Source organism: Staurois parvus, unplaced genomic scaffold (assembly GCF_062004578.1).
Source record: "Staurois parvus isolate SC_StPar_1 unplaced genomic scaffold, SC_StPar_1.0 ptg000137l, whole genome shotgun sequence".
In the NCBI taxonomy this organism is placed as follows: Eukaryota; Metazoa; Chordata; class Amphibia; order Anura; family Ranidae; genus Staurois; species Staurois parvus.
The window spans coordinates 5778644-5802615 of NW_028317933.1; the positions used below are offsets into that span (position 1 = coordinate 5778644).

Sequence of the window (23972 nt, forward strand, 5' to 3'; positions counted from 1 at the left end):
TGAGAATCAGATGTATTGGCAGATCCGAGTATGTTTGTCCTATGCCGACAGGATACTATGTTAAAAGATCCCATCTTTCCCAACACCCTCATGCATAGAATCATGGGACTCTCCAACCACCTGGGATCAACGAGACATGCATTTCTCCTACAGAAGCAGGACCTTTCTCTTTGATGTGTTGAGGACTAAGACTAAGTTCCCCAGATGTTGAGTCAAAACCAAAACTGACTTCTGAAGATTCAGCACCCAACCAAACCTATCCAGAACCTGCACTGTCTTGCTGGACATTTGATGTCAGCTTCTGAGCTGACTGCTCCCTGAAAAGCAGTTCATCCTGGGTTCTCAATAACCCCAGAACCAGTGCAAACATCTTAGTAGCCCTGAAAAGGCCAAATAGCAATGCCACAAACTGGTAATGTTCTACTGAGAGCCACTGGAAACCTATGATATGGCTGGATAATCGTGATGTGTAGAGCAGGCATCCTTGATCTCTACTGATGGCAGGAAGTTCCCCTGATGAAGCAAAGTAATTTCCAACTGTGTAGACTCCATCCTGAGTTTCACCCTTGAGATCCAGAATAGGCCAGACATCTCAGTTTTGCTTTGGAGCAATAAACATGCTAGATAGGAAGCTGATAACACAGGTGTGATAGCACCCAACTCTTTTTTCATGGCTCAGAAGATACCCTTGAACACTTGAAAGTGTGGAGGGGTAAAGCAGTGAAACTCCAGCTTGTAACCTCTGGACACCATGCTGCAGACCCAGCGGGTGGTGATGTACATGGGTCAGGATGGCCATGAAGGCCGATGGACATCCCATTATCCACACAAGTAAGGGTGCCCCTTCATTGTGAAGAGGATTTGCCTAAGGTCCAGAGGACTTGGGGTCCAAGTCTTCTTACAGAACGAGGATGTAGGCTTCTTCTTTGAGCCCAAGGCTTGCTGTTTGTGAAGGGAATTGTTCTTGGAATTCAAACGTGCCATTGGTTTCTGACTTGTTAGCTTCCCCTTCTTCTTTAGGAATAGCAGCATGATTTTCCCCAGTCACCTTCTGGATGAAGGCATCTAAGGATGGTCCAGACAAGTCCTCAAAAGACAGCCTCTCAATTTGCTTCTTGCAGAGAAGTTCAGATGACCAGTACATGTCTACAAAAGGTTGCCCAACTAGGAAGTATGGAGTAATTCCAAGGCATCCACTGGGAAACTCAATGCTCTCTGAAAATCTTCTAGGAATGGTTAAATTGCAGGATCCCCTGGGCCCAATTCTTGTAAATGCAAAGTACATTTTGTCCAAATTTTGAGGCCCTGAGAAACTCTCACCGTAGGCTGCTGAGCTGCTCCTACCAGACAGAAGGACGCTATAAAGAAGGCCTCCAATTTCTTATTCATGGGTTCCTACAGATCAGGACAATCACATTCTTATACAAGTAGGAATTAGCTGGGTAGTATGAAATTCCTCCTTCATGGGGAACTGCTGAACAAAATGCTTTGAAGACAAAAACACCTTCTTTGGGTGAGCCCAATCGGCATACATCACTTCCTGCAGGTGAAGGTGCAGAGAAAAAAAACTGGGATATTTAGACTGCTGCCAGGATTCCAATACCTCAATCCCATGACCTTAGGAGAAGATGACCCTGAAAGTTAGTTTACAACACCTCTACTAGGAAGCCCTGTGGTCTTAAGTGTATAAGACAGCCCTGGATTTGTAACGCCTCTTGGGAGGACTCATCTACAGAAGATTTCCGATCCTCAACAGCTGACTGCTTCCCCCTCTTCCTGAGGATTTTTTTCCAACACCTTAAGCCCCCCCCACAAAAGAGAGGAAAAGAAAAAAGAATAAAAGAGTGCCCACATTTGTGTGCCAGGCATTCAGAACCAACCAGAACCTTTGAAGATTTAAGTTTACCTTTTCACTGAAAAGGTGAACAAATTCCATATATCTTGGCCAACCCTCCGTAACCACATATAGCAGCATAATCCAAGTAGTCATAAATATGAAGTATCCTGTGTCCTATAATGTTCGATTAAGAAATTACTTTGTTACTATGCTCAAATACACTTCAAAAATTATAATAAATAACTCCTGCACTTTCCGATTCGATCTACCAAACCAACCTAAAAAAGACTCTTTCTAATCACCAAATCAACAATACAAAAAGGCAAAAGTATATATTGCCAATGCTGCGCTGCCCAACACGTGTCACAAATGTGTAATATACTACTTAATAACAGATAACCTACTGTACATATATATTTCAATAAATGTAATCATACACGAGTGCCATAAATACAGTAGGTTATCTGTTAATATGTAGTAATGCAGTACTTGACAATATGTACTTTTACACTTCAAAAATATGTGGAAATTTTAAATTTAGAAGTTCAAGGGCTCGAAGTATGCCGTGTACAGTGCATCCAGAAAGTATTCACAGCGTTAACTTTTGCCACATTTTGTTATGTTACAGCCTTATTCCAATTGGATTAAATTCATTTTTTTCAACATTCTACAAACAATACCCCATAATGACAACATGAAAGAAGTTGATCTTGAAATCTTTGCAATTTATTAAAAATAAAAAAAAAACATGTACATAAGTATTCACAGCCTTTGCCATGACACTCAAAATTGAGCTCTGGTGCATCCTGTTCCCATTGATCATCCTTGAGATGTTTCCACAACTTGACTGGAGTCCACCTGTGGGAAATTCAGTTGATTGGACATGATTAGGAAAGGCATAAACCTGTCTATATAAGGTCCCACAGTTAACAGTGCATGTCAGAGCACAAACCAAGCCATGAAGTCCAAGAAATTGTCCGTACACCTCCAGGACAGGATTGTATCAAGGCACAGATGTGGGAAAGGGTACAGAAAAATTTCCACAGCATTGACGGTCCCAATGAGCACAGTGGCCTCCATCATCCATAAATCAAAGAAGTTTGAAACCACCAGGAATCTTCCTACAGCGGGCCACCTGGACAAAATGAGCGATCGAGGGAGAAGAGCTCCAGCGTTTCTCTGTCAAGAGAGGAGAACCTTCCAGAAGAACAACCATCTCTGCAGCACTCCACCAATCAGGCCTGCATGGTAGAGTGGCCAGACGGAAGCCACTCCTCAATAAAAGGCAAATGGCAGACCACCTGGAGTTTGTCAAAAGGCACCGGAGAGACTCAGACCATGAGAAACAAAACTCTCTGGTCTGATGAAAAAAAGATTGAACTCTTTGGCCTGAATGCCAAGCATCATGTCTGGAGAAAACCTGGCACCACTGCCCAATACCATCCCTACAGTGAAGCATGGTGGTGGCAACATCATGCTGTAGAGATGTTTTTCAGCGGCAGGAACTGGGAGACTAGTCAGGATCGAAGGAAAGATGAATGTAGCAATGTACAGAGACATCCTTGATGAAAACCTGTTCCAGAGCACTCTGGACCTTAGACTGGGGCAACGGTTCATCTTTCAACAGGACAACAACCCTAAGTACACAGTCCACATAACAGAGGAGTGGCTACGGGCCGACTCTGAATGCCCTGGAGCAGCCCAGCCAGAGCCCAGACTTGAACATCTCTGGAGAGATCTGAAAATGGCTGTGCACTGATGCTCCCCATCCAACCTGATGGAGCTTGAGGTACTGCAAAGACGAATGGGAGAAATTGCCCAAAAATAGGTGTACCAAGCTTGTAAAATAATACTCAAAATGACTTGAGGTTGCAATTGGTGCAAAGGTGCTTCAACAAAGTATTGAGCAAAGGCTGTGAATACTTATGTACATGTGTTTTCCCCGTATTTTTAATAAATTGCAAAGATTTCAAAACAAACTTTTCACATTGTCATTATGGGGTATTGTTTGTAGAATGTTGAGGAAAAATTTAATTTAATCAATTTTGGAATAAGGCTGTAACATAACAAAATGTGGCAAAAGTTAAGCGCTGTGAATAGTTTCTGGATGCACTGTAGGTTCTGACAATGAAACTAAAAAGTATTAAAGTTTCTCTGGTCCAGTAAAAGTGTTGGTTGGTGGTGGGTCTATGCAAACTTAAAAAACCCAAAACCAAAAATTTCATATATTGCAGCTTACCAATCCTTAGATGTGGTGGCTGCATTTGTTTTCTCTTTTTTCCCTCTGTTTTCACCTGATCTGTCCAATAATATACCTTCTGTATACCCACTCTGGATGAAGGATCACAGGAGTACTTTTGGACAGCAGCATTGTCAGCCTGGAGGGGGGGAGGGGTTTCGACGTACTAGCAAATTTAGATACACTAAAATTTAAGCCAAAAACTCCAGCTAACACTACAGTAACAGTTGTTCCTCAGTCAGTGGTAAATGGTTTGCTTCAACCCTCTAATTGCTACATCTGCAGGATAGCTTGGTCTGTGGAAATACCAACAAACTTAGTGGCCAGATCACCAGGTGAAAATAGCAGAAAGAAAATCTATAAAGAAAACTAATGCAGCCATCACATCTAAGAACTGGTATCCTGCAATATAATAAAAGTTTGTTTTTGGGTTTACTACCACTTTAATTTTAATGAAACATCAGCAAAACACCTCAAACTGTTTCAGATAGAATAGAGAAGGGTTATATCCTCTGTCGGGCTTTTATTATCTGTTATTTTTTTGGGGAGATTCCTCCTCACTTTCTCCTACGGCACAATTGATGAGCTCTCTCTCCAATGGGGACACAGACGAACACACATTTTTAGTAATGTGATGAAGAGTTAGAACTTAAAACTGATGTTAATATTATTGTCTGTGCCTTCCTGTTCTAGTGACAACTGCTCTATTATTTCTTGTCTGGTCTCACAGACAGAAATGAGAGAAAATCTCCCCATAGGGGGGTCATAAAACAAAAGAGAAAATGGATTGGGTTAGTTTTAAGCTCTGCAATACTTTTACTGTATTAAAACTGAACTCCATTGGATAAAACCGTCGCTCTCAATATTACTCTGCCTTCAGATGTGGTTTCGCGCTTACAATCCCACTTCCCTTACCGGTGGGCTTCCTCTTCTCTTGAATACTTGGGCATTCGCTTGACCCCCACCTATGACTCCCTTTTTGCTGCAAATTATTATCCTTTGCTTAGCTCTTTATCTTCTCTTATGCATTCTTGGCAATTTCCGCACCTGTCTTGGATAGGACGGGTTCATTCAGTGAAAATGACCGTCTTGCCGAAATTGTTATACTATTTTCGCACTCTCCCGGTGCGGGTTCCCCCTCATTTTCTTCGGTTGCTTCAGGCAAAGTTTATGCGTTTTATCTGGGCCAATAAACACCCCAGAGTCTCTAGAAATACGCTCTTTGCTCATAGACTCCATGGTGGTCTTGGGGTACCCAATGTAACTAAGTATTATCAGGCGAGCCAGATTGCCCCGCTGGCTATGTTGCACGCTTCCTCCGATGTTCCTCTCTGGGTCCTGCTGGAACTTCCTAATTGTGCCCCTATCGCACTGTCGACACTCCTATGGCTTCCCCCTGCCCTGCGCCCTATGGCACTGAGTCCGATGTTACTCCATGGCCTACAAGTCTGGGACTCGGTACGTTATTCCAGTGGCCTGATGTCACCCTTTTTGCCTTTGCTTCCAATCGTTAACAACCCTCTTTTCCCGCCGGGTCTAGATCACCCGAAGGCATTTTCTTGGTGGGTGGCTCATGGTTTCTCACAGGTGCAGCACTTTTTGACTTTTCGGTCCTTTCCCACCTGGAATGTCCTTCGAGAGTCTCGGGATGTTCCCCCAGCGGAATTTTTTCGGTACCTTCAATTGCGGCACTGGTTGCTTTCGCTGAGGGCCACTTCTGCTTTCACATATCAGAAATCTGCCTTTGAACGGCTTTGCCAGCAGCACCCGGGCGCCCCGGGCCTTATCTCCCTTCTTTACGCAGCTTTGAACAGACGCTCGTCGCACACTTCTCTTTCATATGTTGTTCAGTGGGAACGCGACCTGGGAGTGACTGTGGATCCGGAGGACTGGAGTAAGGCCTGGTCCCTCATAGCTAAATGTTCATTTAATACGACCACGCTGGAAGCAGCCTACAAGGTATTGTTCCGTTGGTACTGGGTTCCGGCTCGTCTGGCCCAGGCTAACCCAGCCTGTAGTGATCGATGTTTTCGGGGCTGTGGCCATCGTGGCGATGTACTGCATATCTGGTGGTCATGCCCGAGGTTGGTTCGTTTTTGGTCTCGTGTGTTTGGCCTCCTCTTCACTTTGTTCCATCTCTCCATACGCCGGGACGCTCGATATGCTTTGCTTCATTGCCCCATACCGGGCCTCTTGGCTCGTCAGCAGCGGTTGGCTTCCTATTTGTTTTTATCGGCCACTAGGACAATTGCTCAGGCCTGGAAGAGTCCGTTTGTACTTTCCAGGGGGTGCGGGATCGTATGACTACTATGATGCTCAACGAACAGATGTCGAGTATATGCAACGACTCTCAACATAAATTTTTGAAAATATGGGAACCGTGGTTGCAATACGCCTTTCCCACGCTCCCCCTGGCCAGTGTGGGGAGGTAATGGAGTTTTGATATTGGCGCTTGTGGACCCCTGCTCTTTGGTGTTTTTTTTTTTTTTTCTCTCCTTTCTTCTCTGGTCTTCTTCTCTCCTTTTCTGTTTGTTTTGATGTGACAGTGGACAGCTGTCTTTAGTTGCGATAGTCAGAGTCTCACTGATCTTATTGTAACCTATGTGCCATTGATAGCCCCTGCGTGGGCATACGTTTTGCTTTATTGGAATTAGAGTGTTGTCTGCTCTATTTTGCCTTTTTTATCAGTGCAATTGATAGCCCCTGCGTGGGCGTGTTTTGTTGCCTCTGTTTTATACTGTTTAAAATTAATAAAAACCATTGAAATATAAAAAAAAAAAAAAAACTGAACTCCAGGAATTCAGCCACTTTCTAAAATGTGCTTGCTTAATGACTTAAGTCCAACAATGACTTTTTGTTTTTACAACTGAAAGCTTTATTGAGCGCTGGGAGTACAGCTATCACTATACTCCCAGCAATATACTCCCACACTCTGACAGGAGAGATGCTGCTTTCTCATACACCCTTCCACCTCCACTGTCCACTCTTGGAAGGCTTTGTAAATGGGTTCACATAATACAAAGCGCTCTGTGCTTGGACAGGACGAGAAGAGGGGAGGGCAGAGTAGCTGCAGGAACTGAGGCCAGAAGGTTCGGGATCAGAGTACTGGAAGCATAGCAACCGTTATGCTTCCAGTGTTCAGTAAAAATGTAACTTGTACATTTTTAGAAAGAGGCTGAATTTCTTGACTTCAGCTTTAAAGCTAAACCCCTGGCAGATATAAAAAAAAAAAAAAAAGGTACAAATTAATGCAGCTCCGTATTCATTAAAGTGGAAGTAAACATCTGAAAAAAAAAAAAAAAGTTTGGAAAGTTTTCAGACAGAAGAAACATCCATGGTCTTTTCTGTTTTATATATATATATATATATATATATATATATATAAATATATACATATATATACACATACATATATATACATACATACATATACATACATATACACACACACACATACATATATATGTATATATATATATATATATATATATATATATATATATATATACACACATACATATATATATATATATATATATATATACACACATACATATATATATATACATACATATATATATATATATACATACATACATATATATATATATATACACACATACATATATATATATATATATATCTACACATATATATATATATATATATATCTACACATATATATATATATATATATATATATATCTACACATATATATATATATCTACACATATATATATATATATATATCTACACATATATATATATATATATATATATATATATATATCTACACATATATATATATATATATATATATATATATATATATATCTACACATATATATATATATATATCTACACATATATATATATATATATATATATATATATATCTACACACATATATATATATATATATATATATATATATATATCTACACACATATATATATATATATATATATATATATATATATATATATATATCTACACATATATATATATATATATATATATATATATATATATATCTACACATATATATATATATATATATATATATATCTATATATATATATCTACACATATATATATATATATATATATATCTACACATATATATATATATATATATATATATCTATCTTTCTTCTCTTGTTACTTTTTTAGTACAGTGCACAGCAACTGAAAACCTGGATCTGTCAGTCCTGGAGAAGGGCACACTCTTGGGAAAGTGGGCCATAACGTGCAAGTATGGTATACATAGTTGCACATTATGGCAAGAGCTTACTCCAACCCAGCAGACCTTAGTTCCACATTGGTAAACCATTAAATTTTTTTAAATGCATGCTTTGTAAATGTAAAAATTTGACCTGGTATCAGCACTGCATCCCACTGTACAACAAAGCCCAAACTAGAGGACAGAAGCAGCACAAGCAGCCATTCAGTTGTGCTGCAGTGACAATGTGCTTACAAGTGGCATGCCCATAGGAGAAGAGAGCAGAAAGACAAAGAAATTAGCTCATCAGTCAGTTGCTCCTCCTTTCACTGTCCAATCACAGGCTGGGGAAGAAACAATACCTGTAAAGTGTTACTTTACTGCAGCAGAGACAAACCAGGCCTCCTGCCAGGCAGGATTGTGGTATTTTGAAGAGCTTTGTAAATCTCAGAACCGAATGGACAGAAATATAAATCCTTTGGAAGGTAAAACAGCTCCAATATATGTACTTTGTGTATTTGGCAGGTTTGCCTGGTGGTTAGCTTAAAATGCAATGAGAGCATGATAATAAAACACTGCTGCATGTGACCATTCATAAGATTCCAACCTTCTATCTGGACAGACAAAATTCCCAGATCTCGTAGCTGCTGGTTGTTGCCCTGAGCAAGAAGACGCAAACGCTCTGCAGCTTCCCTGGGGATGTTGAATGTGACCCGAACGCTGTTCCATGGTTCCACCTTTTGTAACTTTAGCCGGCCACACTCTAAGAGGCAAGATAGAAAATTATGAATTTATGAAGTACGCAAATCACGACTTAAAAACAACTGGGCCTTGTAGGTTAACAGTGTGAAGTGAAGAATCCTTTTGCAGTAACAAGATTCTAGCTGACAATTTTTTTTTTTTTTTTTTTTTTTTTCTAGAGCAATGGCCAAAATCACTTCTCCTAAGCCATCCAACATCCGCAAGCCAGATAGAAGTAACTTTCAGCAGCTACACAAATTAAACAGAACAAACAGGCACAGCTATAATTATAAGCTGTAATTAGTTTTTTTTACTTTATTTGCAGTTTTAGCTGAGACTTTTTTTTTTTTTTAAATTTAAAAGTATAACTATGGGCAAAACTTTTTTTTCCCCAGTTTTGGAAAGAGTGGAGAGGTATTTGAATCCCTGTCAGATCTGTATTGCTGTCTGTGTTCCTGATAGGGAGATTCACCCTATTTGTCCGGTTTATGATTATCACCAAAAGTGAATGTAAAATAAAAATCACACATTTTTGGTTGTCCCCAGAACAGGAAGTGAGAGGAAATCTTCCAATAGGGACACTAGTTCTGGTGACAACCAGAGATTCCTTCTCTTTGGAGAGATTTAACCTCTTGGTGCAAGCCACACGCAAATGTGCGGCCTCCTGGCGTCTGGACCTTGACGCCGAGGGGCCACACATTTGTGTGCAATTAAGAAAAACATATGTGCTGAGAGCGCGCGCCCTGTGCGCTCCCAGCAAACATGTCCGGAACTCACGGAAAGGTCCCGATCTCCTCTTGCAATCGAGATCTTTCCCGATCATGTGACCGCCGTGACAGTGACTCGCGGCAGTCACATGACCCTAAAACCCTGCCACACCTTCTGAAACCCTTAAAGGGCTGGGAGTTGCAGGCGCCAAGGGGTTAAGAAAAAGAACATGAGGTATTCCTGACATACAGCAACATGCCTGAAAAGTATAGTGTTTACAAAAGAAAACATCAAAGGGACTTTAAAGGCATTCGTTCATAAATAGAATTGGCATCAATTTTATTTGATAACAACATATAAAAATCACAGGATAAAAAGGCGGCTATTGGTACAGATCAGCACAATATTATGTATTATTATATATTACAATAATATATTTTGAAGGACTACTTTGTATTTGGAGCTGTGCCTTTTCATCCGCCATTTGGTAACATTTGCTAGCATACATCTTCCATATTGATACCAAACGGTGGGTGCTTTTGAGATGTTTTGGCTATTTGAAAAAGTAACCAATATTTTTTGCTCCAACTGGATTTCTATGGTCTTTTCTTGATTTAGTTTCCCTCTGTGGCAACCAGTGCGGCCACAGTGTCTGCCTGGGGGGGGTCTTGCCGAGTCGGTTATTGCTGGTGTGGGCTGGGGAGGAGCAGTGGATCCGAACACACACCACATGATTTTAAGTGTGGCAAAAGTTCATGCTGTTTCAATTGCATGATAATGTGAGTAATATATATCTATGTCTACACAACATAATTGTATATGGATTCTGTTTAAATTGTTGTATTCATATATTTTAAATATCTATCTTCCAGTCTTTGTAGATCTTATCATCCTCTTACAGAGGCTTGTCCCTGAAGAAGCAGATTTACAGTTCTGTAATGCTGGAACACTGTTCAATGGTGATACCCTATTGTGCTGATCTGTACCAATAGCCACCTTTTTATCTTGTGATGGTTATATGTCGTTATCAAATAAAATTGATGCCAATTCTATTTATGAACGAATGCCTTTCAAGTCCCTTTGACAGGGGTTTCTTTTCTTTTGTAAACAATCTCTTTGGAGAGATTTCCTCTCACTTTTGACTTTGGGACAGGAAGCGAGGGAAAAGCTCACTGGGACACCAAAAAAACCTGACAGGGATTATAACCTTCCTTTACTCTATCAGGGATGTTGAATTTGTATCGCCCGACAGCCGGAACATGTAGTTCCGGGTGCTGGTCAGGTAGTTTATTCAACCTTTAGCCTTGCTGCGGGCAAGCAGCAGAGCTCACGAGTGCCATGATGATCAGTGTACAAGTCTCCTCTGAGGAATGCCGCTTACTGGCTCATCTCTCCTCACGCGCTGTCATTTCCTATTTACATGCGATCGGCTGTGATTGGATACAGCTGATCACATGATAGAGCCTACGTCATCGGCTCTTTACTGCGACTGATGATCTGCTGTGTCTCAGGGACACAGCGCACCACCGATCGCCGCGCCACCGAGCTAGAGTGGGAGGACGTTATATGATGTCCTCCCAGAACGAGAGAACCGCCGCTTGTCTGTCATTTCGTTATATGGTGGGCGGGAGGTGGTTAAATACGGTTTTGATACATTTTTTTTATCTTGACAAGTAGATTATCATGTGGGACAAGTAGATTGGGACCCAGATTTAGCCCCTGGACAATTAATTTCTTTTTAAATTTCCACACCCCTTTTCAAAATGAAAAAAAACAAAAAACCTTTTGCCTTTAGTTCTACTTTAACTTTAAAAAAGTTTTAAAGTGGAGTTCCAGACATTTTTGTGTTTTTTAAGTCAGCAGCTAAAATAAAACTGTAGCTGCTGACTTTTAATAAAACACACACTTACCTGTCTCAGGGTCCAGCGATGTACTCACCCGGGCTGTCCCTTCTCTCCTCCACGGCACCGGCATCTCAACTGTGGATACCAGGCTGTGGCAGCTTGCGGCTTCACAGCCTGGTGCCCACTGCGCACATGTGAGTCGCGCTGCGCTTCCTGATTAGTCGGGCAGTCTTCTGGGGCCTGTGAAAGTTCCCAGGAGACTGCGGGAGGAAGGAGGGGGCCAAACTTCCAGCTCACTTTGCCGCGGCGAACTGAGCCGGAAGTGGGAGCGGGTACCTGTCAAAAACAGGTGCCAAAAATTGCAGTGGAGGGGGGAGGAGGCAAATAAGAACTCCGCTTTAAGGCAAATATTAAAGGATCAGCCCACCCTAATATATTATAGTTTTAGATAGATGTTTAAGCACTAAGCCACCTGGCAACTTTGGCAGTGTGATGTGAAGGGGGGGGGGGCACAGGACACTAGTGTGACACACTATGTATACCGTCTTTTAATTGGGTGCTTGATGTTGTTTTTTTTTTTTTTAAACAACACCACCTAGTAACCCCCCCTTCCCTGGGGATCTTTGGTTTCCTCCATGTTGTCCAGGTAGATCTCAACCTCAAGGCTGCCTACCCCTGAACTAAAATATCACCTTCAACAAGACTTACCTTTCAACAAAATTGGTCTACTTGTAACATATGGAGACTTACCCATGTTAATCAGCTCAGGCACTCCATACATTATCTTTTCCAGTTTCTGTTGCAAGTCTTGGTCTTTTATATCCCCCTTAAAGGCAACAAAGATAGTAGAGTATCTGTCTTCTGCTCTGGGTTCCTCTTCAATACCAGAGTCTTTGTCCCCATCTATTTCTAAGTCAGGTTGAGAATGAGCTTGGACCTGACTCTCTCTTGGGTCTGGTAGCTTTAACAGGTCCATAGCTGGGTTTCCTGCAGTTGTCCGTCTCTAGTTGAGGTTGAAAAAAAAAATGGATCTCACAATCAAAACAAAGCATTTATGAACTGTATTAAGTGCAGAATTATGTTGATGATTCTGTTACCGTTTTGTATCCAAGTTCTTCCTCCTACGTTTCTAAACAGCTTGCTCTCTTCAACAGAAAGTCAACTGCAGGCATCTTTAAACCAATTTGCACCTGGGGTTCCTGGACTTACCCTACAGAAGAAGAAAAAAAAGTACATCAACATAAACATTCATGTTACATTACCAGAATCAAATGTGCAAGTTTCATCACTGCACACTTGTGGCAGTTTGCATTGAGTTCAAGTCGAAAACAATCGTCCATATTCCTATTGCACACATTCCTAGAATAGGCTGTAAAGTAATGGGTGCTGCAGCAACCACTAGCTGGAGACTGGAACATGCACAGTACAGAGTAAATATCTGCCAGTACACCACAATCGTATCTTCACAATAAGACCAAAGGGATTTTTATTGAAGAAATCACAAAACGAGTACCCAAGTACTAACCAGGCCCGACCCTGCTTAGTCTTCAAGATCAGACGAAATTAGACACATTTAGGGTGATGTGGTAGGACCAGAAGATCTTACTTTTTAACACGTCATTTTATTGGGCGGGACATTTGCCATTCTGGGTGGACATCAGTTAACATCCTCCCCAGAACGGGCCACACTGCAATGTGATCTGTCACCCGCTGTGGCCACCAAGCACAGCAGATGACATATCAGTGGTACTGGCACCATGTGATCGCTGTGACCATCCACAGCAGATCTACATGACAATGTACACAATGGATGGCGTTAATTTATGCCATTCATTGTGTTGATTTCTGTGATTGGTCAAAGTTACCACATGGTACAGACAGGGCCAATCACAGCCCTTCTGGATAAATCAATTTCATTCAGTAAAAAAAGTTTGTTTAGAACAGTAAAATTTACTGGTATAAGCAATCATAGCGTGCAAAAAAAAAAAAATAATCCTGAACACCTCCCCAGAGTAGTACAGTGTGGTACAGCTATAACACTGTATTGCTCTGGTCACAGTATGTAAGTAAATAATTGTTAAAAAAAAAAAGTAATGAAAAAAAATGTTTTTGTTTTTTTTTACATACTGTCACCGGTCAGTGTCCCTGATCACTGCCACACCAGTTAATGGATGATGCTGTACTGCACTGGTGACAGTATGTAAAAGAAAAAAAAATAAATTGTGAGAAAAAGTGTTTTTAATTTAATTTTCCAAAAAATTGTGACGAACAAACTACAACTTCAAAAAACTTACCATGCCTCATATGAAATACCTTGGGTAGTCTACTTTGCAAATAGGGGTCATTTGGGCAGTATTTGTACTGTATTGGCATTTTCAGACCTCAAGAAATGAGGTCGTCAGTACATCAGAACTGCTTTTCAGACATAGTGGGCATTGAAAAGAATCACCCGCCTTTAAAATAAAAAACATTTTGTTGCAACCTGAAATGAAGGCAGACACAGTTGTTATTTCATCCAGCTATATTTACTACAAAATTTTAAAAAATTTAAAACAGAATCATTGGGTTGGAAAAAGGGTCACCCCCTCCTAATAATGACTTGTAAACTAAATCGGGTGTAGCTAATCACTTTCTCAATGGCACACAAAGCCATTTGACTTTCAACTGTAATCATCTGTGGTCCTTTCAAACAGCTCAGCATGAAAAGAGATTTTCTGGAGTATTTCAGTCCCTGGGAGTGCAAATGAAGCAAGCAATCAACTACGGGTGGCAAGGCGCTGTCAAAAGATCTCCAGGATAAAGTTGTGGACATGCAGTCAGGAAATGGATACAATAAAATGTCAAAGGCTTTATCAATGCCTAGAAGCACAGTGAAGTCTATTGTTAAGAAGTGGAAGGTATTTGGTACAACACAGACCCTCCCTGGATCAGGATGACACTCCAAACTGGATGAAAGAGCCAGGAGAAAACTGGTCAAAGGCTACCAAGAGGCCTAGAACAACTCTGAAGCAGTTGCAGGAATCTATGGCAAAGAGTGGTCATTGTGCTCACGTGACAATAATATCACAAATTCTCCACCAATGTGGCTTATATTGGGAGGGTTGCAAGAAAAAAGCCACTTCTCAAAAAAGGCCACATGCAGTCACGACTGAGCTTTGCCAAAAGGCACCTTGAAGATTCTGAGGCCACATGGAAAAAGGTGTTATGGTCAGATGAGGCTAAATTTGAATGATTTGGCCTCAATAATAAACAATATGTCTGGCAGAAATCCAATACAGCTCACCATCCACATAACACCAATTCTACAGTAAAGCATGGAGGTGGTAATACCCTGTTATGGGGGTGTTTCTCTGCAGCAGGGACTGGAGCACTTGTCAAGATAGAAGGAAAAATGGATGGGGCAAAATACTGCCAAATTCTTGAGGAAAATCTGCTGCCCTCTACCAGAAAGTTGTCAGTGGGAAGGAATTTTACCTTCCAACATGACAATGACCCAAAGCACTAAGCAAAAATAATCACACAGTGGTTGAAAAAGAAAAGGGAAAATGGCCTAGTCCAGTGGTCGGCAAGCCGCGGCTCGCGAGCCACATGCGGCTCTTTACACGCTTTAATGCGGCTCTTGTGTGCCGGGCGCCCGCTCCCCTCCCTCCTCTCGGGCGGCAGGGACTCTGCAGCGTGATCCAAAAAAAAAAAACAGCCAGGGCAGCGCGCTCAAATGCAATGATTGGCCAGTCTCGCTGCCACTCACATCCTGATAGCCAGTGATTGGCTGTCAGGATGTGTGTAGGCGTGGCAGCGTGACGAACGTGAGAGGAGCTAGGCTCCTCTCACAGTCCGCCCTGAAGACCGGAACGGCGCGGGAACACGGCGAGAGGAACGCGCGGAGCAAAGGTAAGTGAATTGACACAGGGGGGACTTGGCTTACTACTTGCTACTTACTTACTACTACTATATAAGGGATGAATTAATAGGGGGGATGAATTACTATATGGGGGATGAATTACTATATGGGGGATGAATTACTATGGGGGATGAATTACTATATGGGGGATGAATTACTATATGGGGGATGAATTACTATATGGGGGATGTATTAGTATGGGGGATGAATTACTATATGGGGGATGAATTACTATATGGGGGATGAATTACTATATGGGGGATGTATTACTATGGGGGATGAATTACTATATGGGGGGTGAATTACTATATGGGGGATGAATTACTATATGGGGGATGAATTACTATATGGGGGATGTATTACTATGGGGGATGAATTACTATATGGGGGATGAATTACTATATGGGGGATGAATTACTATATGGGGGATGAATTACTATATGGGGGATGAATTACTATGGGGGATGAATTACTATATGGGGGATGAATTACTATGAGGGATGAATTACTATGGGGGATGAATTACTATATGGGGGATGAATTACTATGGGGGATGAATTACTATAGGGGGGATGAATTACTATGGGGGATGAATTACTATATGGGGGATGAATTACTATATGGGGGATGAATTACTATATGTGGGATGAATTACTATGGGGGATGAATTACTATGGGGGGATGAATTACTATAGGGGGGATGAATTACTATATGGGGGATGAATTACTATATGGGGGATGAATTACTATGGGGGATGAATTACTATATGGGGGATGAATTACTATATGGGGGATGTATTACTATGGGGGATGAATTACTATATGGGGGGTGAATTACTATATGGGGGATGAATTACTATATGGGGGGTGAATTACTATATGGGGGATGAATTACTATATGGGGGATGAATTACTATATGGGGGATGTATTACTATGGGGGATGAATTACTATATGGGGGATGAATTACTATGGGGGATGAATTACTATATGGGGGATGAATTACTATGAGGGATGAATTACTATGGGGGATGAATTACTATATGGGGGATGAATTACTATGGGGGATGAATTACTATAGGGGGGATGAATTACTATATGGGGGATGAATTACTATATGGGGGATGAATTACTATATGTGGGATGAATTACTATGGGGGATGAATTACTATAGGGGGGATGAATTACTATAGGGGGGATGAATTACTATAGGGGGGATGAATTACTATAGGGGGGATGAATTACTATGGGGGATGAATTACTATATGGGGGATGAATTACTATATGGGGGATGAATTACTATGGGGGATGAATTACTATAAAAACTTATTGAAACTAAAAACAGTGTAGCATCCTATGTATTTTCAGTTTTAAAAATGTGGCTCTGAAAATAAATTTCAATCGTGGTTTTGGCGAGATTTGGCTCAGTTGGAAAAAAAGGTTGCCCACCACTGGCCTAGTCAAAGGCCAGACTTAAAACCCATTGAAAATCTGTGAAATGACTTGAAGACGGCAGTTCACAAATGGTCACCATCAAATTTAACTGAAATTGAGAAGTGCTGCAAAGAAGAGCGGGCAAATATTGCAAAGTGTAGATGTGCAAAGTTAGGAGAGACATATCCCAACAGACTAAAGGCTGGAATTAAAGCAAAAGATGGTTCAACAAAATCCTGACACAAAGGGGTAATCCTTTTTCCAACACAGAGATTCTCTTTTTGATTTTTTTTTCCAGACATGCTGGTGTTATATCTTTCTCTTGGACGTTATAAGTTTCACTGAGTAAATACAGCTGGATAACATAACAACTGTGTCTGCCTTTATTTCAGGCTGCAAAAGCAACAAAATGTGATTATTTTAAAGGGGGGTGATACTTTTCTATACCCACTGTATAAATTAGGGATGCACAGGTACCACTTTTTTTTTTTTTTTTTTTCAAGCAACAAGTACTGATATTTTTTTTTTTTTAAGTACTCGCGGATAACAATTACCAATACCTATTGCTAGCTTATTAATTAGGGAGATTAAGATGAAGAGGAGGAAGAGCAGAGAGGGGGAGTATCCACCATCATCATTGTGCTGTTTAATATTACGATCTGGCTGAGACCAAGTAATGAAGAAACACAACATTCAGAACTGCTGGCCCAACAGCTAAGTGGACCATGCTGTCATCCCATGTCTTCCTCCTCCATCACAAGTCCTCCTCCTCCAGTCACATCACCTCCATCCCATGTCCTCCTCCTCCAGTCACATCTCCCCAATCTCCCGTCCTCCTCCTCCATCCCATGTCCTCTTCTTCCATTCACATCTCCTCCATCCCATGTCCTCCTCCTTCAGTCCCATCTCCTCCATCCCATGTCCTCCACCTCCAGTCACATCTCTCCAATCTCCCGTCCTCCTCCTCCATCCCATGTCCTCCTCCTCCAGTCCCATCTCCTCCATCCCATGTCCTCTTCCTCCAGTCACATCTCACCAATCTCTCGTCCTCTTCCTGCATCCCATGTCCTCCTCCTCCAGTCACAAATCCCCCATCTCACGTCTTCCTCCTCCAATCACATCTCCCCCATTTCATGTACTCCTCCTCCAGTCACATCTTCCCATCCCATGTCCTCCTCCTCCAGTCACATCTTCCTATCTTATGTCCTCCTCCTCCAGTCACATCTCCCCAATCCCATGTCTTCCTAGTCCAGTCACATCTCCTCTTCCTACATCTTCCTCCTCTAGTCCCGACTCCCTCATCCCATGTCCTCCTCCAGTCCCATCTCCATCATCCTATGTCCCACTCCTCCTGTAGTCCAAAAATCATGTTTGAGTGCAGGAGTAAGTAACATAAAATACTTTGTACTGAGTGCAGAGGTCAGGATACGAGTGGTTTATGGGTGTAGGGAGAGAGAGATAAAGGGGTGAGAGAGAGCAAGAGGAGTGAGAAAGACAGGGAGCGATAAAGGGGGAAAAGTGTGAGGGGAGAGGGAGGAGAAAGAGATGCAAAAGAAAGATTCACTATGGCACTACAAATCCTAGAATGGCAGACTCTCCTCAGCTCACACAGCACAAGAAGATGTCCACCAACGGGGTCACTGCAGCCTGTCGGCCATATATATGTAGCACAGGGCTAACATTGGGGTCCTGATTATAGCTCCTGATTAGCAAGTGTCTCCCCTCTCCCTGCAGGCAGCACAGGGTTAAACACTGGACTCCTAATTACAGGCTCTGCCAGCTCTCTCATGGGCAACACAGGGTTAATCCCAGAGCTCCTCATTAGCCAGTCAACTGCAGGATTCTCTCCCAGCAGGTAGCACAGGCTACTCTGTAGGATGCCAGGCTCCAGCAAAAATGTTTTGCCTGTCTGCACACACAGCAGAGACAATGGAGGAAGGAGGGGAGCTGTGAGTGCCGAGAGAGAAGACAGTCATCACTTGGTGGGCCGAATAAGGCATCCAGGCTGTTCCTCCCTCCATGCACGGCAGACTCCACAAGTCAAGATTCCTCCAGACTCGCTGACCGTTACAGCGGCAGCTGCCCCTGGTTTTGTTTCCACTTCAGCTGTCATCAGGGGAGCGCCACTGAAGCTGAATGCATCATCGATGCCGATAATTACCGGCGTTCTTTTGTTTACATTTATCCAGCTGAAGAACCGAGCCTGAAGGCATCGGTTTTTAGCATCGGTGCATTTGCACAAGTATCAATACTCGTGCAATTGCCTAAATCAGCCGTGATACCTGTATCGGTGCAACTCTAGTATATATGCCATAGTTTGTGGACTCTAAAACTTTCCAAACTATATAACATACAGGCAGTCTCCGAGTTACATACATCCAACTCATACTGACAAATGGAGGGAGACAACAGGAAGTGAGAGAAATTTTACCCCTAGGAAGAGAAATTCACTCCTGTAAGAGTTATCATGGGTAAAAGGTGTCTCCGCTGCAGCTTAATCATCAATCCTTGTTTCCATGACAACCCTTTCCTATGCTATTCCAAAAAAACGAAAAAAATGTTTTATTTTGCTGGAGTTCCACTAAAAAATAAAAAAATTATATATATACAGTCAGGTCCATAAATATTAGGACGTGGACACAATTCTAACATTGTTGGCTCTATACACCACCACAATGGATTTGAAATGAAACAAACAAGATGTGCTTTAACTGCAGACTGTCAGCTTTAATTTGAGGGTATTTACATCCATATCAGGTGAACGGTGTAGGAATTACAACAGTTTGCATATGTGCCTCCCACTTGTTAAGGGACCAAAAGTAATGGGACAGAATAATAATCATGAATCAAACTTTCACTTTTTAACACTTGGTTGCAAATCCTTTGCAGTCAATTACAGCCTGAAGTCTGGAACGCATAGACATCACCAGACGCTGGGTTTCATCCCTGGTGATGCTCTGCCAGGCCTCTACTGCAACTGCCTTCAGTTCCTGCTTGTTCTTGGGGCATTTTCCCTTCAGTTTTGTCTTCAGCAAGTGAAATGCATGCTCAATCGGATTCAGGTCAGGTGATTGACTTGGCCATTGCATAATATTCCACTTCTTTCCCTTAAAAAACTCTTTGGTTGCTTTTGCAGTATGCTTTGGGTCATTGTCCATCTGCACTGTGAAGCGACGTCCAATGAGTTGTGAAGCATTTGGCTGAATATGAGCAGATAATATTGCCGGAAACACTTCACAATTCAACCTGCTGCTTTTGTCAGCAGTCACATCATCAATAAATACAAGAGAACCAGTTCCATTGGCAGCCATACATGCCCATGCCATGACACTACCACCACCATGCTTCACTGATGAGGTGGTATGCTTAGGATCATGAGCAGTTCCTTTCCTTCTCCATACTCTTCTCTTCCCATCACTCTGGTACAAGTTGATCTCGGTCTCATCTGTCCATAGGATGTTGTTCCAGAACTGGGAAGGCTTTTTTAGATGTTGTTTGGCAAACTCTAATCTGGCCTTCCTGTTTTTGAGGCTCACCAATGGTTTCCATCTTGTGGTGAACCCTCTGTATTCACTCTGGTGAAGTCTTCTCTAGATTGTTGACTTTGACACACATACACCTACCTCCTGGAGAGTGTTCTTGATCTGGCCAACTGTTGTGAAGGGTGTTTTCTTCACCAGGGAAAGAATTCTTCGGTCATCCACCACAGTTGTTTTCCGTGGTCTTCCAGGTCTTTTGGTGTTGCTGAGCTCACAGGTGCGTTCATTCTTTTTAAGAATGTTCCAAACAGTTGTTTTGGCCACGTCTAATGTTTTTGCTATCTCTCTGATGGGTTTGTTTTGTTTTTTCAGCCTAATGATGGCTTGCTTCACTGATAGTGACAGCTCTTTGGATCTCATCTTGAGTGTTGACAGCAACAGATTCCAAATGCAAATAGCACACTTGAAATGAACTCTGGACCTTTTATCTGCTCATTGTAATTGGGATAATGAGGGAATAACACACACCTGGCCATGGAACAGCTGAGAAGCCAATTGTCCCATTACTTTTGGTCCCTTAACAAGTGGGAGGCACATATGCAAACTGTTGTAATTCCTACACCGTTCACCTGATTTGGATGTAAATACCCTCAAATAAAGCTGACAGTCTGCAGTTAAAGCACATCTTGTTCGTTTCATTTCATATCCATTGTGGTGGTGTATAGAGCCAAAAAAGTTAGAATTGTGTTGATGTCCCAATATTTATGGACCTGACTGTATATACACACACACATACATACACACCTGTTCCAACTTGCATACAAATTCAGCTTAAGAACAAACCTATCTGGTATGTAACCTTGGGACTGCCTATACACTGATTTGGGTTATTTTAAATAAAAGTTTCCTGCAAGACACAACTGACTTTCTGAAACAGATCAATAGGGTTATTTTAAACAAAGAAATGTACACAGTAAGAAACAATTTAATGAAAAAAAGGTTGATCCACACCACAATTTTGCAATCCAGATGCCTTTCTGTATGCAGTATTCTGATGTGCTCCACTGCATTCTTTCCCCCACTTGATTTTTTTGCCAGTTACCTGGGTTTTGATTGTTAGGAGCTCTAACCTGCCAGTGGCCTACCAACCAGCGACCCATCCCTGCTGTCGGCAGCAGGAATGACTTATCGGTTGTTAAGGAGTTGGCACCCGCCAGATTCCTAACAACGATGAGTCATCCCTACTTTCAGAGATGTAAACAAAAGAGAAGGCAGTAAAAAAAAAAAAAAAAAAAAACAGCATGGGGGATCTCCCCAATCCTTACCATGACCTTTGGGTCTGGTATGGATTATGAAGGAAACCACACAAAACCTGGATTTGTTTCTACATACTTACCTGTAGAAATCCATTTCTTCGAGTACAACACAGGACACAGAGCAGGCAATTCATGACTATGTGGGTTATATGCCACCTATAGGTGAATGGACACTGGCCGACCAACCAGAGAGGAGGTCCTCCCCTATATAACTCCTCCTACACAGGAGGTACTTCAGTACTTTGTAGCAAGCAATGAAATTTCAGAAAGAGGGGCGGGACCTCTGTGTCCCATGATGTACTCCAAGAAATGTATTTTACAGGTAAGTATGTAGAAAAAAATCCAGTTTTCTTTATTGTACATCATGGTACACAAAGCAGGCTATTTATGACTATGTGGGATGTCCTAAAGCAATAAAGAAATTTGAGGGAAGGGCAAAGCCATGATAGCCACCACCAATAATCCCTCAGGACCTACTCAGCCGTCCGTAAAACACTGCGGCCAAAAGCAGAATCCTCTGCGGCTCTGACATCCACGTGGTAGAACCTTGTGAATGTGTGAACCAAAGATCATGTAACGGCTTTGCAAACCTGAGCCATTGAGGCCTGATGCCAATTGCCCAAGATGCCCCCACACTCCTGGTAGAGTGTGCCTTCACCCGAAAGGGTGGAACCTTACCTTATAAACCAAAGGCTTGAATTATCAATTGGCAGATCCAATGTGAAACATTCCCCTTGGATGCCGCCTGCCCCTTACTAGGCCCTCTGGCAGCACGGAGAGAGCATCTGACCTCCTGACCTGTGCCGTCACCTTCAAGTAGACCCTTACAGCGTGTACCACATCCAAGGAATGCAGAGATCTTTCTTTTGCTGACTGAGATGAAAACTAGAAACCACCTTTGGCAAAAAAAAGTAAATTGAGGTTGCAACACCACCTGATAATGACGCAAAGCCAAACATGAATCTCTGCAAGAAAAAGCTGGCAGCTCCAACACCCTTCTTGTAGAAGTGATTGCCACTAGAAACATAAACTTACAAGTCAACAAGACCAGTGGAATCTCTCTTAATAGGTTCAAATGGTGGTTTTTGCAAAACCTCCAAAACCAAGTTCAGGTCCCAAGGACACAAAGGTAACCTGACAGGAAGAGCAATACGCATTACTCTCTGTAAAAAAGGTGTGAACCAAAGAGAAAGACACAATGGCCCTCTGGAAAAAAAAAAGCTAATGCTGAAACCTGATCCTTATTGGTACTAACAGCCAATTTCTTCTCCAACCCTGTATGAAGAAACAACAGAATTCTGCCAACTACATACTTCCGTGGGTGCCATTTCCGGACCTCACACCAGGAAATGTAAGCCTTCCAAGTTCTGTAACAAATGTTCCTAGAGACTATCTTTCTAGCACCCAACATGATGGGGATGACAGAATCCGATACTCCCCTATCGTTTAAGATCTGGGTTTCAATAGCCACGCCTTCAAATTTAGCAGCCGTAAAGCTGGGTGCAATATATGACCTTGAGACAGCAAGTCTGGCCGAAACAGCAGGGACCACGACCCGTCTTCTGGCACCTTCACTATGTCCACATACCAGGTCCTCCTGGACCAGGCTGGGGCAATCAGTATAACCAGAATAGACTCCTCCTGAATCCTGCGTAAGTCTAGGTTCACACCTATGCGTCTTCCTCTGCATTTCGTGTTCTGCAGTAACACACAGCAGTCCATTTAACACGATTTCCTATGAGACAGGTTCACATCTCTGCGTTTTCACCCGGTTCCTTTTTTTGGAAAGGGCCAGGGACATTTTTAAATGCAAAACTTTGTTTTTTTGGTTCCATAGACTTCAATGGAGACGCTGCAGAAAAGCATGTAGTGCGTTTTTGACGCGTTTTGTTCTGCCCAGCAATAAGTTGAAAAAAAAAAATGCACACCACATTAAAAATGCACTGCAGAAACAGCTCAAACGCATACTGCATAGGTGTGAAGCTAGCCTTAGGCCCCTTTCACAAGGGCGTTCCGCTTTTTTCATCAGTTCAGTCACATTTTTTTCCCCCAAGAAAAAATGGATCAGTTTACATCCGTTTTTTTTTGTTTTCAACTGTTTTTCTTCCGTTTACAGTGGTTTTTCATTCGTTTGTTGTCAGTTTACATCTGTTTTTTGTTCATTCCGTTTAGTCAAAAAAACGGATGTTGATGGATGCAGACATTATCGGATATAAAAAGATGTTCATGTTTACATCCACTAGTCCATAGA

The 23972-nt window shown here is 42.0% G+C and overlaps 1 protein-coding gene across 1 annotated transcript in view; it reads right to left on the bottom strand.

The window, feature by feature from the left end:
- Positions 1-23972, bottom strand: part of NCOA6 (nuclear receptor coactivator 6) — a 79148-nt gene that overhangs the window by 39989 nt on the left and 15187 nt on the right. Inside the window, exons 2-4 of the mRNA XM_089673296.1 lie at positions 12690-12802; positions 12343-12595; positions 8907-9062 (exon numbers count right to left, since the gene is read on the bottom strand). Coding sequence (XP_089529422.1) covers positions 8907-9062; positions 12343-12568 — 382 coding nt within the window. The 5' untranslated portion in view covers positions 12569-12595; positions 12690-12802. The remainder of the gene's footprint in view (positions 1-8906; positions 9063-12342; positions 12596-12689; positions 12803-23972) is intronic.